Source organism: Bos mutus, chromosome 19 (assembly GCF_027580195.1).
Source record: "Bos mutus isolate GX-2022 chromosome 19, NWIPB_WYAK_1.1, whole genome shotgun sequence".
Lineage (NCBI taxonomy): Eukaryota > Metazoa > Chordata > Mammalia > Artiodactyla > Bovidae > Bos > Bos mutus.
This window is the reverse complement of record NC_091635.1, coordinates 20453160-20466154: the sequence shown is the minus strand read 5'-3', so window position 1 is coordinate 20466154 and position 12995 is coordinate 20453160. Positions and strand designations below refer to the sequence as shown.

At 50.1% G+C, this 12995-nt stretch overlaps 1 protein-coding gene across 7 annotated transcripts in view; it reads left to right on the top strand.

The window, feature by feature from the left end:
- SPECC1 (sperm antigen with calponin homology and coiled-coil domains 1) overlaps positions 1-12995 on the top strand; it is a 233255-nt gene that overhangs the window by 39009 nt on the left and 181251 nt on the right. For all 7 annotated transcript variants that reach the window (XM_070389555.1, XM_070389551.1, XM_070389554.1 and 4 more), the window contains exon 2: positions 10850-11016. In XM_070389555.1, coding sequence (XP_070245656.1) covers positions 10850-11016 — 167 coding nt within the window. The remainder of the gene's footprint in view (positions 1-10849; positions 11017-12995) is intronic.

Below are 12995 nucleotides of genomic sequence, written 5' to 3'. Positions count from 1 at the left end.
GCCGAGCAGCTGCTCTGTGCACCGGGAACACCGCAGTGAACTGGGAGGCGAGCTGCGTGGGGTGGGTGAGGCAGATGATCAGCGAAGGATGGCCAGTGGCAGCCAGAGTCTCCGTCTAGTGGTAAATCTCTGAAGAAATGAGTGGGAAGCTCATGCAGAGATTGGAGGGAAAAAGCCTTTTGGAGGAAGACCGCCCCCCGCCCGACCCCGTATGAAGAGCTGGGGGACCTTCCAGGTGTGACGTTCCTCCAGGGGATCCAGCTGGGCACGTCTGACGCGGGGCCCTCTGACAGCACAGATGGGGTCTCTGGACAGAGGCCTCGGACCTGGGGGTTGTGACAAAGGTCTTGGATTTTTACTCTAAGTGTAGTGAGAAGAAGCCACAGGAAGGTTCTCCACAGGGAGGGACATGGCCTGACTTGTATATTTTTAAAAATAATTTTTAAAATTTAAATTGTACACGTACCATAAAGGTTACCATCTTAGCCATTTACATGCTTTGTGTTTTTAAAAAGCCCTCTGGCAGCTGAGTAGCCTTAACTGTCCTGGGCAGGATGGGCAGGAGCAGAGCTGAGACCATCGGCAGCGGGAGGAGGGAGTGGGCTGGGGCAAGGGAGTGTGGGGAGAGACACTTGGTGTGGGGCGGTGAGTATTGGAAGGCCTTGTTGGCAGAGCCTCACAGGAGGGACTGGAACATTCATAGAGGGAGGTGTCTGAGGAGGGTCGTGGGGACAGCAGGTGCATCAGTGGGGCCTGACTGCCCCTTGGCCGGTGGCTGGCCTGGCTGGTGGAGCCCAGCTGGGCTGTCCCTTGATTGGGAACAAGGTCTAGCCCGGGTCCATCTCGGGAAGCGCTCAGGCTCTGGCACATCAGCAGAACTAGGGTTTGTGCGGGAGCAGCGGCACTGGCCAAAAGCTGAGGCTGAGTCGGGCAGGAGTTTGGGGAAGGGAAAGCCAGGGCTGCGCCCAGTCCACCAAGAAGGAGAGGGGAGCACGGGGATCCACACAGGAGCTGGACCCCCAGGCAGCTGAGGATCTGAGGGCAGCCCCGGGCCCTGGGGGAGGGAGAGCACGGGAGGAGGCACAGCTGACAGTAGATACAGGAAGTCAGGAGAAGCTGCTGACTCAGGCCGGTCTGTGCTGGGGCTGGCGACTCCCCGGAAGGCGACAGGCCAGCTGCCCAGCAAGTCAAAGGACAGATGAGGGTGGGGCCCTGAGGAGGCCCTCCTGGGCTGGGGAGGCTTCTACTGGGAGACCCCTGAGCTCACTCCATTTGTCTCTCCACGTCACCAGTCTCTTGCAGATGCTGCATCTGTACCCACCCTCCCCACCCCCACACATACACTTCTCGGTGAGCCCCGAGCACCAGTGGAGGTCAGGAGTTGGGAGAAAGCACTTGAGGCCCTTCTGTCCCCAGCTCCTCCCCCATCCCAATCCTCCTGAGTGGTTGGGTTGGCTGCACTTCTCTGCCAGGGGCTCAGCTTCTGCTCTTGGTCCATCTCCCTCAGGGGCTCGGCTGCTCCATCCCTGACCTGGCAGTCTGGGGGTGATCCTGTCCTGGCCTGGCTTCTGCACCTCCCCTATGCTACTTTTCAGACAAGCCACTCCCTCGTAAAGGGTCCTTTCTGAGCTCTCCTGTTTTCCAGCTGATGTCCCAGACAAGGCAGGGGCATGTGACTGAACAAAGATTATGACTCAAGATGTGTGTGTGTGTGTGCGTGTGCTTGCGTGCTCAGTCGTGTCTGACTCTTTGGGACCCCATGGACTGTAGCCTGCCAGGCTCCTCTGCCCATGGGATTTCCCAGGCAAAAAGACCAGAGTGGGTTGCCATTCCCTCTTCTAGGGGATCTTCCCAACCCAGGGATCGAACCATTGTCTCCTGAATCTCCTGCTTTGCAGGCAAATTCTTTATTGCTGAGCCATGATTCAAGATGCTTCTGCCTAAATTGAGATGAATCCAGTTCCCTCCTCCACTATAATTTTTGCTTTGTTTTGTCTTTATCACATTTTTAAAACTTGTGCTGGTGAAATACACGTAATATAAAGTTTACTGTCTTCACCATTATGAAGTGTTCAGCTCAGTAGCATTAAGTACATTCATGCTGTATTGTAACCATCACCACCATCTATCCACAGAACTGTTTCTTCTTCAAAACAGAAACTCTGTCCCCATCAAACAATAACTCCTGTTCACCCCCCGACCCGCGACAGCCCCTTGAAACCACTGTTTTACTTTCTGTTCCTATGAATCTGACTACTCTAAGTACCTCACATAAGTGTAATCATACAAGTTTTTCTGTCTTTTTCTGCCGGTTTATTTCACTTAACACAATTTCCTCGATATTCATCCATGCTTTTTCTTCCTTTTGAAGACTGAGTAATATTCCATTGCATGTATAAACCACACTTTGTGTGTCTACTCATCCATCAGTGGACATTTGGTTTGCTTCCACCTTTTGGCTGTTGTGAATAATGCTGCTGTGAACATGGGTGTGCAGTAATCTCTTTGAGACCCTGCTTTCAGTTTTGGGGGAAATGTACACAGAAGTGGAATTGCTGGATCATATAATAAAATCTGTTTTTAATTTTTTTCAGGAACCACCATACTGTTTTCCATAGCAGTTGCACCATTTTATATTCCCAGCAACAGTTCACAAGAGTTCCACATTTGTCCACATCCTTGCCAATACTTGTCATTTTCTGGTTGGGCTTGGTTTGGTTTGGGTTGGTAGTAGCTATCCTAATGAGTGTGATATGGTATCTCGGTGTGGTTCTGATTTGCATCTGCATGATGTTGAGCATCTTTTAATGTACTTTTGACCATGGGTATATCTTGTTTGGGTTTCCCAGGTGGCACAGTAGTAAAGAATCTGTCTCCCAATGCAGGAGACACAGGAGACTGGGGTTCAGTCCCTCAGTCGGGAAGATCCCCTGGGGAAGGAAACAGCAACCCACTCCAGTATTCTTGCCTGGGAAATCCCATGGACAGAGGAAACTGGCGGGTTGGAGTCCATGGGGTCGTAAAAAGTCGGATATGACTGAGCACACATGCATATCACCTTTGGAGAAGTATCTATTCATGTCCTTTGTCCATTTTAAAATCAGGTTAGTTTTTGTCATTGAGTTGCAGGAGTTCTTCGTATATTCCAGATGATAACTCTGCTTTAGTCTGCCTGGGCGCTCATAACAGAATACCACAGACTGAATGCCTTAAACAACAGAAATTGATTCTCACAGTTCTGGAGGCTGGGAAGTCCAAGGACAAGGTGTGGCCATTGGGTTCTTGGTGAGGGGTCTCCTCCTGCCCTCGCGTGGCTTTTCATCAGTGTGTGTGCAGCAGAGAGGTCTCTCTCCCCGCCTCTCCTAATGCACCAATTCTACAGGATTAGGACCCACCCTTATCACTTCATTAACCTTAATCCACCCCCTGAAAGCCCTATCTCCAAATGAAATCACTTTGAGAATTAGGGCTTCAACATATAAATGTGGTGGGGGAGGGGCTCAATTCAGTCCACAGCAAACCCTTGCCAATGTTTTCTTCAATTCTGTGAGTTGCCATTTCACTCTGCTGATTGTGGGTTCTCTGATGCATGGAAGTGTTTAATTTTTTAAAAAATTATTTTCTATTTGCTTGACTTTTTGTCTGCATTGGGTCTTCACTGCTGTGCATAGGCTTTCTCTAGTTGCAGTGAGCGGGGACTACTCTCTTGCAGTATATGGGCTTCTCATTGCAGTGGTTTCCATGCTGTGGAGCTAGGCTGTAGAGCGTGGGCTCAGCAGTTGTGGCTTATGAGCTTATTTGCTCCATGGCATGTGGGATCTTCCCGGACCAGGGATTGAACCTGTGTCCCCTGCATTGGCAGGAGAATTCTTAACCACTGGTCACCAGGGAGTCCCAAGTGTTTAATTTTGTTGTCATCCAGTACATCTTGTTGCCTGTGCTTTTGGTGTCATATTTAAGAATCCATTGCCAAATCCAATGTCGTGAAGCTTTTCCCCTGTGTTTTCTTCTGAGGGTTTTACAGTTTTGGCTCTTACATTTAGGTCTTTCTTCCACTCTGAGTTAACTTTTGCCTGTGGTGTAAGCTAAGGGTTCTACTTCATCCTTTTGGTGTGGATGCCCAGTTTTCTTAGCACCATTTGTTGAAAAGACTGTCCTTCCCTCTGAATGCTCTTGGCACTAGACAATAGTTTATATTCCTACTCTTTCAATAGACCTTTTGAAACTGTGCCTATAGAAAGAGCTCTTGAAGTACCTTATTTCCATCTCCTTTTGTATGGCCTTGACTCTTTCGTATAGTTCTTTGATGTGAATCCACATGCTAGGTAAGGAAACAACCACTGGTTAGTGGCCACCAGCTCTGTGGGACGCTGGCTTCTTGGTTCAGCTTTGGGGACAGAAGGATGGCCCAGGGCAGTATTTCTGAGGGTTTGATCTCAATATAGCTCCCAGATTACAGCCTCTCTCCAGGATCTGCATTTCATATTTAAAGGCCAGCGCCTCCTGTTTTTTTGTTTTTGTTTTTTTAAATTCCAGATTAAACCCTATTCGTTATGGTCTCCACCTTGTGGCAGTCAGTCGTAGCTTCTGCAAGTCCCTTTTCCATTTCCAGACTGTGTTTTTAGCTTGAGATGGTGGGGCTGGTGCTGTGCAGTTGTCCTTTTCTGTTTAGTTTTGTTTCATCCCTTCTTGGTTCTCATTTTCTTCCGATGACTTCTGCTGATGGGATCAATTAATTTTTGTTAAAGTTTTATGTATGTATTTATTTTTGGCTGAGCTGGGTCTTTATTGCTGTAGGCTTTGTCTAGTTGCGGTGAGCGGGGGCTGCTGTTGATTGCGGTGCTTGGGCTTCTCTTTGTGGTGGTGTCTCCTGTTGGGGAGCACAGGTACTAAGCTCACAGACTTCAGCAGTTGTGGCTCAAGGGCTCTAGAACTTGGGCTCAGAAGTTGTGGCTCGAAGGCTTAGTTGCCCCGTGGCCTGTGGAATCTTTCCAGACCAGGGATTGAACCCGTGTCCCCTGCATGGGCAGGTGGATTCCTATCCTGCCTCTGTACCACCAGGGAAGTCCTCCATATGAATTTGCCTTTTCCCTTCTGATGCTGTGTAGAATCTTGTTCTTTACAAACTAGGAAGGATTGAATCTAAACAAAATGGGATGACTTTTCATCTCGAGACCAACAGGAAATAATAAGCTTTGAAGAGCTTCCTTTGGCCTCCAGCCGGAGTCGGGATTCCCTTGGCTGCTCCCGGGCCAGGTTTTCAGCGTAAACATTCCCAGGTTGGGTGGGAACCGAACCAGGTGCCGGTTGAGGAGCCTGGCTCTTCCTCTGGAACTGAGTTTCGTAACCTGGGGTCCCGACAGTTTAGGCAGGACCATTCTTCATTGTGGGGCTGCTCTTCGGGTACTGGGGTGTCCAGCAGCATCTCTGGCTCCACCCCCAGCACCACCCCGCCAAGTTGTGACAGCCCAGAACAGCTGCATACACTGTCAGATGTCCCCTGGGGGCAGAATCCTCCGCCCACCCCACTGCAGAGGTCAAGAGCAAGCCCAGCTCGGGTTCTAGAAAGCTCTTGCTGGATATTTTCAGCGTGCCATTCACTTGCCTTCTGTTTCCTGCCGAGTCCCCTGGTAGTTGAGCTATGTGAACATGCTTATTTTGTTTGTTCTCAGACTTGAATGCCTCCGCTCTCGGCTTCCTGGGGCTTATTGTACTTGGAGTGCAAAGCTGAATGCCCTCTCCCACCCCCAGACACTCCTTATTATTTGCGATGGTCCAGAATGGTTTCCTGGCTGCCTTTCTCGCCTTAAAAGGATAACCAGTCTGAGGCCCGAGACTGAAGCAGCTGAGCTGCATGCTGTCTGACCCTCCCGCTGCATGGACCGTGTCGTGTTCCTAACTGTTCTCTCCCTCTCCTTCTCGTCCATCTTTTTTACTTAACTCCACTCAATTTATGAGTTATGGTTTAAATAGAAGTCTTACACCATTCTAGAGAGGAAAGAAGCTTGATAAGAATATAAAATGAACAATTTAAGGAAAACAGCCCTGGCAAGACCCTCTCCCTGCCCTTGTGGACTGAGTTCCTAAGTTTTAAGCGTACCTTGGATCCTCAGATAATACAGGTTTGAACTGCGTGGATCTACCTACAAGTAGGTTTTTTCCCACAGTGGATCCTTCAGTACATCTTGGTCCATAGTTGGTTGAATCCGTGGATACCAAGGAACCACAGACTCGGAGGGACCACATATGTGGAAGGACCACAGACATGGAGGGACCCAGACATGGAGGGACCCAGACGTGGAGGGCCGACTATAAATGATGGATAAATTAAGCTCCACTTTGTTCAAAAGTCAACTGTAATTTCTTGATCAGTTTGATCCTCTTCAGTTGGTTAGAAGAATTTTTAGGAATCAGGGAATTACTCATAGAAATCTTTTTTTTTTTCCCATCATCTTGTGCTTGGCTAGAACCCATCTGTCTATTTTCTGTTATGAACTCATAAACCTAAGAGAAGTGTCGTTCATCAGCATGCACACGGTGTTGCCTTTCAGCCACTGGGGCCAGTCCTAGTGACTGGCGTGTCTGCTCATTGTTCACCCTCCTCTGCATGTTCCCTCTGTTGGGTTTCCAGGTGAACACAGGCTGCTCTGTGAGCAAGGAGAGACTTTGCTTACGTCTGGAGTGTCTGTCTGGTTCCGGCCACTGGACATTGAGTCCGTGGATTCATTGCTGGGTGTTGCTGAATCGATAAAGCCAAGCAGCTCTTGGCTGAACACCATGAGCATTTGTGAGTAGGCAGCTGGTGCTCACTGAGTGTCTTCTGTTGTGTGATGCAGGCACCAAAAACTCCATTTATCAGGTGAAGATGTTGGGAATCGTAGTGTTTTGAAAAGCATGCCTGAGCCTGGGTGGTGAGCAGTGGAGGTGGAATCTGACCAGGAGCTCTGGATCCGGAAGCCTGTGTGCTTTCCTCAGAACACTGTCCAGGGAGGCCGTACCCATCCCTGGTGTGTAAGAGCCAATTAAAACTGGATTTGAATCCTGGCTGTATCGTAAACTCTGTGGTTTGGGCAAGTTCCTTAACCTCCTAAACAGAACCAAGTGTCCCCATCTTAGACTGATGGTGATGCTACCTTGTAGGGTTATGATAAGGTTATGACACGTGAAGAGGGCTGAGCAGCGCCAGGCCACGTGTGAGGGGCAAGAGGAGGGTCAGAGAGGAGGCAGTGGGAAGTAGATTGGGTGAAAGTCTGCAGAAGCTGGGAGTAGGCCTGGTGCCCTGCCCAATTCCAGCAGGAGGATCCTGGGGAGTGGACAGTGAGCAGGGCCAAGAGCGGGCCAAGCACTGTGGGTGGATGGCTCCAAGGATGTTCCTTTCGGGGTCCATTCCTGGAAAGCCCAGGGCTGGGTGTGGGCAGAACAAAGGAAAGAGGAGGCCTCGGAAGATTTGAGGGACACGAGGAAGACCCGGTCCTGCTGGAAAGGGCAGGCGATGCTTAACGAAGTCCTAGACATGGAGAGTGGGGAGCAGGGCGCCGAGCTGGCCTTCAGCCCGGCTGGAGGCTGAAGCACCCCCACCCAGCACCCTTGTCCTCTCCTCGTCCCAGGAAGTGGCACTGCTCTGGTGGAGCCTACTACCCCTCAGGGCGTATTCCCCCCAACACAGCACCCACCCCAGCACCCCTCCCCCGGCACTCTCCCTACCAATAGGACTCTCTTCCTGGTTCAAGGGGAGATGTTACTTATTTCATTTCTGTATATTTTGAATTCTGGAAGAAGATGGAATTTGAAGAGTCTGGCTGGTGCATGAATACAAGATAGATGTCTCCATCTGGGAAAATGAAGGAAAGACAAGGATGAAGAGTCAGGCAGTGTGGAGGGGCCCAGGGAGGAAGGTCCTCTGTATATCTGGATCTGGGAATAATCAGATTGGGCTCAAGGTTCTAGGAGAATAAAGATGTGATGATACAAATTAAGTAACCCTGAGAATTTTGCCTCAGAGCAAGTAACCGAAGCCTTCGAGAAGTGGCTGCGGGTCTTTCAGGTGACTGGAAGGTTGTCAGGTTTGTTGCCAGAGACTAAGAGTTTAGATCTGGAATTTTGACTGAGATGCATTTTCCCCCTTTCCTTTCTCTTCTTTCTCCCTCCCCCCTCCCTTTTTTCCTCCCTTCCTTTTTTTTTTAAAGATGTATTTTTGGCTGCTCTGGGCCTTCATTGTGGTGCACCGGCTTCTCATTGCTATGGCTTTTTTTGCTGTGGAGCGCGAGCTCAGTAGTCGTGGCTCATGGGCTTAGTTGCGCTGTGGTGTGTGGGATCTTCCTGAGCCAGGGACTGAACCTGTGTCCCCAGCACTGGCAGACTAGGCCACCAGGGAAGCCCCCTTCCTTTCTTTTTCTTTCTTTTTTTATGCCAAGGGCTTAGGGAAACATTGGGAAGATTTTCTACCACCTTCCTTCTGCTTTTCCTCTTCAAGGTCTTATCTTTCTTCTGGGGAATGAGTACGATGCATTTCATTTCTAGGTTGATGGGTAGATTTTGGAAAGCACAGATGCAGTATAGAATCACCTATGTTTTCACCAAGTAAGTCCTGCAACAGTCATCTCTAAGTAGTTGCAATCATCACCTGAAAGGGTGCCTTGATTAAACAGATACTTTATTTGTTGTCTCCATTAGTCAGACTGACATGTCACCAGTTAGTTCTACAGTCATGGGTAAAATTCATCAGCAATTCTCTCCAAGAATCACTCAGGCTATGTTCATTCATTTTATATTGAGAGTCCTAATAAAATGAGTTGCTATATAGGTCTTAACCTAGGAATTCTTCCTTGTTGCTGTGGAAACAAGCATTAAAAATTGTGGGCCGAGAAAGAAAAATAGCTGGTGCTAAACATCTGTGAAATACACAAGAAGTGGTTGTTTAAATACAGAATCTTAAAAATCGTGATACCTGGAATCAAGCTGAGACTAATAAACTATTGAATTAGTCATATGACTAAAATCGTGAGTAATTTTTCTCAGAAATGCTTTAGAAAACAAATTGCTGTGTTAAAATACTATTTTCACCTGTAGTCACATTGGCACAGCTGCCAGGATAGCAGTGCTCAGAACGAGTGCCAGGTACGGTCCTGGACAGTGGCCACCAGCTAAGCTGTTTAAGTAGGAGCAGGGGCTGGGTGGCCCCAGCTGGGAGACCATTGGTTGAAATGATGTCCCCGGGAAAGGAGACAAGAACAGGAGGACATCCCCGCTGCGCCAGGCTGGGGGAGGCAGCCTGTTCATTTTCTCGGGGGCAGAGAGGGGTGTCCTGGGATGCGGTGAGGGGAGAGGTAGCCCAGGGCTGCTGAGCACCAGCTACGATCCAGGAGGCGAGCAGTTAATTAGACCCGGCTCTGGGGTCTGGGGCTTCCTGCGTGGCGCAGTGGTAAGGAATCTGCCTGCCAACACAGGAGCCACAGGAGATGAGGGTTCAGTCCTTGAGTTGGGAAGATCCCCTGGAGGAGGGCATGGCAACCCACTCCAGTATTCTTGCCTGGGAAATCCCATGGACATAGGAGTCTGGTGGGCTACAGTCCATGTAACAGTCCATGGGGTCACAAAAGGGGTGGACATGATTGAATACCTGGGAGCGCAGCCACTGGTGTCACTGTCACCTGGTGGTTGGTGGTGGTTCAGTCGCTCAGTCGTGTCCGACTCTGCGACCCCTGTCTGTGGGATTCTCCAGGCAACAATACTGGAGTGGGTTGCCATTTCCTCCTCCAGGAGATCTTCCTGACTCAGGGATCAAACCCAGGTTTCCTGCATTGCAGGTGGATTCTTTACCAACTGTGCCACTAGGGAAGTCCAGTGGTGGTGTTTTTAAAGTGCATTTTCCAGTTTGTTTCTTATCTGCGGTTTTTGTCCTTGACCTCACATCCCTGGTCGTGAGCATCCACAAGGACAGGCAGAGTCGGAGTCCCATTGTGCTGCTGAGAGGGAAATGGGCTCAGAGGTTCATGGCCAGCCGGCCCACATCCTCAGCAGTGATGGCAGGACCCAGGCCACCTTCCTTGCCTTTGGACGTGGGTTTCCCCCAGGTTTTTAACCACATCCTGCTCCTTTGCACAAGCTGTCTTTCCTAGAATATTTTAATTGAGTAACTCTACCCTATAATGGCAGGTCTGCCTGATCAAAATCTTCCCAATTAATTTTTAATTGATACCATTTTTGTCCAAAAGAATAAAAAAAAAGCTGTGCTTCTGTGAAATTGAATTTTCAAGTAATTCATTTATGTCTATTTGGAAATTATGGAAGTTGCTCGACTGTCAACCCTAAAATGGCAAGGCTTACAGACACAGTATGTCTCAACTCCAGCTGACCTGTTTTATGTGGGGAGATACATGTATTTCCACATTGCTGAAGAGTAATGTCATAACGTTTCCCTTGTAGCTCAGTCAGTAATGAATCTGCCTGCAGTGCAGGAGACCTGGGTTCGATCCCTGGGTTGGGAATATCCCCTGGAGAAGGAAATGGCAAGCCACTCCAGTATTCTTGCTTGGAGAATCCCATGGACAGAAGAGCCTAGTGGTCAGCCCACGGGGTTGCAAGAGTCAGACATGACTTAGTGACTAAACCACCACAACCCATGTCAGAACATGGGTAATGGTGCACGTGTTTTCAGTAGTTCAGTGAGAGCTGTTGTGAAGCTGTAGAAAGGAACCTGGTGGGAAGGTACCATCTCAGGAGGAAGGTGCTCTCTGTGCATCCTCATCTGGAGGCTTGTTCTCCATGACAGTGGTGATGCCCATGGTGCATGGGGGTGAAACTCTGTCAAGTGTGGACACATGGGTTTTCTTTTCTACTCTTTGTACAGAAGGACTCCCTGGGACAAACATGAGGAGCGCAGCCAAGCCCTGGAGTCCAGTGACCAGGGCAGGGAGCCATGGGGTGGACCGCCCCCGGCCCCTCCCCGTCCCCTCTCCCGGCATGAAGAGCTCCAAGTCTTCCACCTCGCTGGCTTTTGAGTCCCGACTCAGCAAGGTATGGATGGGACACCGGGCAGGGCTGCTGGGTGCCCCGAGACAGTGAGCAGGCCCTAGGAGGGCCCCAGCATAGCTTGACCTGAAGGCACAGAGCAAAGAGGGTGCAGTTGAGGTGCCCTGGGCTCAAGAGGAAATCTGTAGTTGAGCAGAGACAGGGACCCCCTGCATGGACCATGTGGACTCTCCAGCCAGCATCTGACCCCGGTGTCCACTGGACGGGCTCAGGGTCACCAGGGTCCTCATAATCCAGGTGTCACTGCCCCACTGGCCTGCATCTGGGCTTCTCCTCTCAGGGTTCCCCTCCCCCAACCAGGGCAGCCCCTGGGGATCTCACTTGCTGGCTCCTTCTCACCCTCTGGGGTTCCTAACATAAGTGGACTGGGGCACCTCCTTACACCCTGAGATGAAACTCAGAGACCTTGTCACTGGCCTACACATACACACACTCTGGAGAAATCAGTGTGGCATCCTAACTATAGAAGGAACATCATTTATAATTAAATCATCACGTTTCCACCTGCAACTGCCTGTGTGTGGCTTCACTGAAGGACCTGTGATACTTCTTGGGGCCCCATGGATGTGGCCACTCCAAGCAGACAGATTCAAGGTTATCGTGTTGATGACTTGGGCACCGGGAAGGCTGGGGTAATGGTTTGAATGCTGAGCACTCTTGGTGAAATTGTGAACCCAAGTGCAGTCTTCCCTTGTTCTTCTTAGAAAGTCGAGTGTATCTTAAAGTCTTACAAGAAGCACATTGTCTTTATATGTAAAACAAAGGGGTGCTCTCCACTTGGATAACAGTCAAAGACGCTCCAGCTCTACAAGTGTCTGAGGGATCTGTGAAGCGTGTGGATGCAGACAGTTCCTTGTGCCAGGCTCTCGGAAGGACATCTGGGGTCTCCATCTTCCCACCCGGTAGACACCAGTACCGCCTCCAATCACGGTGGCAGCTAAAGCTGCACCCACAGAATTCTGACACACTCCCTGAGGAATGGCACTGTTCCTGGTAAGGACAGTTCTTGTAGGAGACAGCGTTCACTCATGAATTCTGACACCGTATGGGGGTGACACATGGATCTGTGTCTCCAGCCAGCGCTCCTCCGGCTGCCTTTGTGACCCACCTCCTGGGCGTCTGGAGGCCCCTTGAGGGTGACATACTCCACATTGACTGGTCTCCTTCCTCTCTGTCTCTCCCGCCTGCAAACCTGCTCCTCTGTACTCTCCCTGTTCCAGTAAATAGCAGCTTCCTCCTGTCGTCGCTCAGGCAGAGCCCTGACATCATCCCCAGACCCTCCTTTTCTCACATTCCATGGTCCACCTGCCTGCTCTTGACTTTGCAGCCTATGTTCCATTCTCAACAGAAGCCAGGTGGTCCTGTCAACACAAGTCGCTCCTCTGCTTAAAATCCTCCAGGCTCTCCCCACCCATTCAGAGGGGAGTAAAGTGTCCTCCCACCCCGCCAAGCCTGGCTCCCCGGGCTGCGTGCACACAGCTTCTGGGCTCCCCCTTGCTGTCCTGTTGCTCCCTGGCAGTGCTCAGTGTGGGCTGAATGCCCGGCAGGGGCGGTGGGTGTAGGAACAGCTCGCTGAGGAGGGGGTCAGACAGGCCGCATCAGGACCCCAGCTCTGCCCGCTCCTGGCTGTGGAACCTCAGGCAGGCTGCGTAGGTGCTCCGAGATGGGGTGAGGACTGTATCTGCCCTGAGACGTAAGTGTGGATAGTGTCCTGCACATAATTTTGTTTATCATTATTCTGTTATCCTGGCCCTGACCATTATTTCCATCGTTTTAATTTTTATTGTCTTTGACCTATTGGGAGACATCTTCAATGTGGATTTTAAATGAATACATACATTTCCCCCATAACCGACCCTGAGAACTTCTGGAATATATTAAAATATTTTCAAGCAGTGTCTAATCACAGGTGAAGCTCAGGTGTGTTTCCTACTGATGATGAACCAGTAAAATGGTAGCCATTT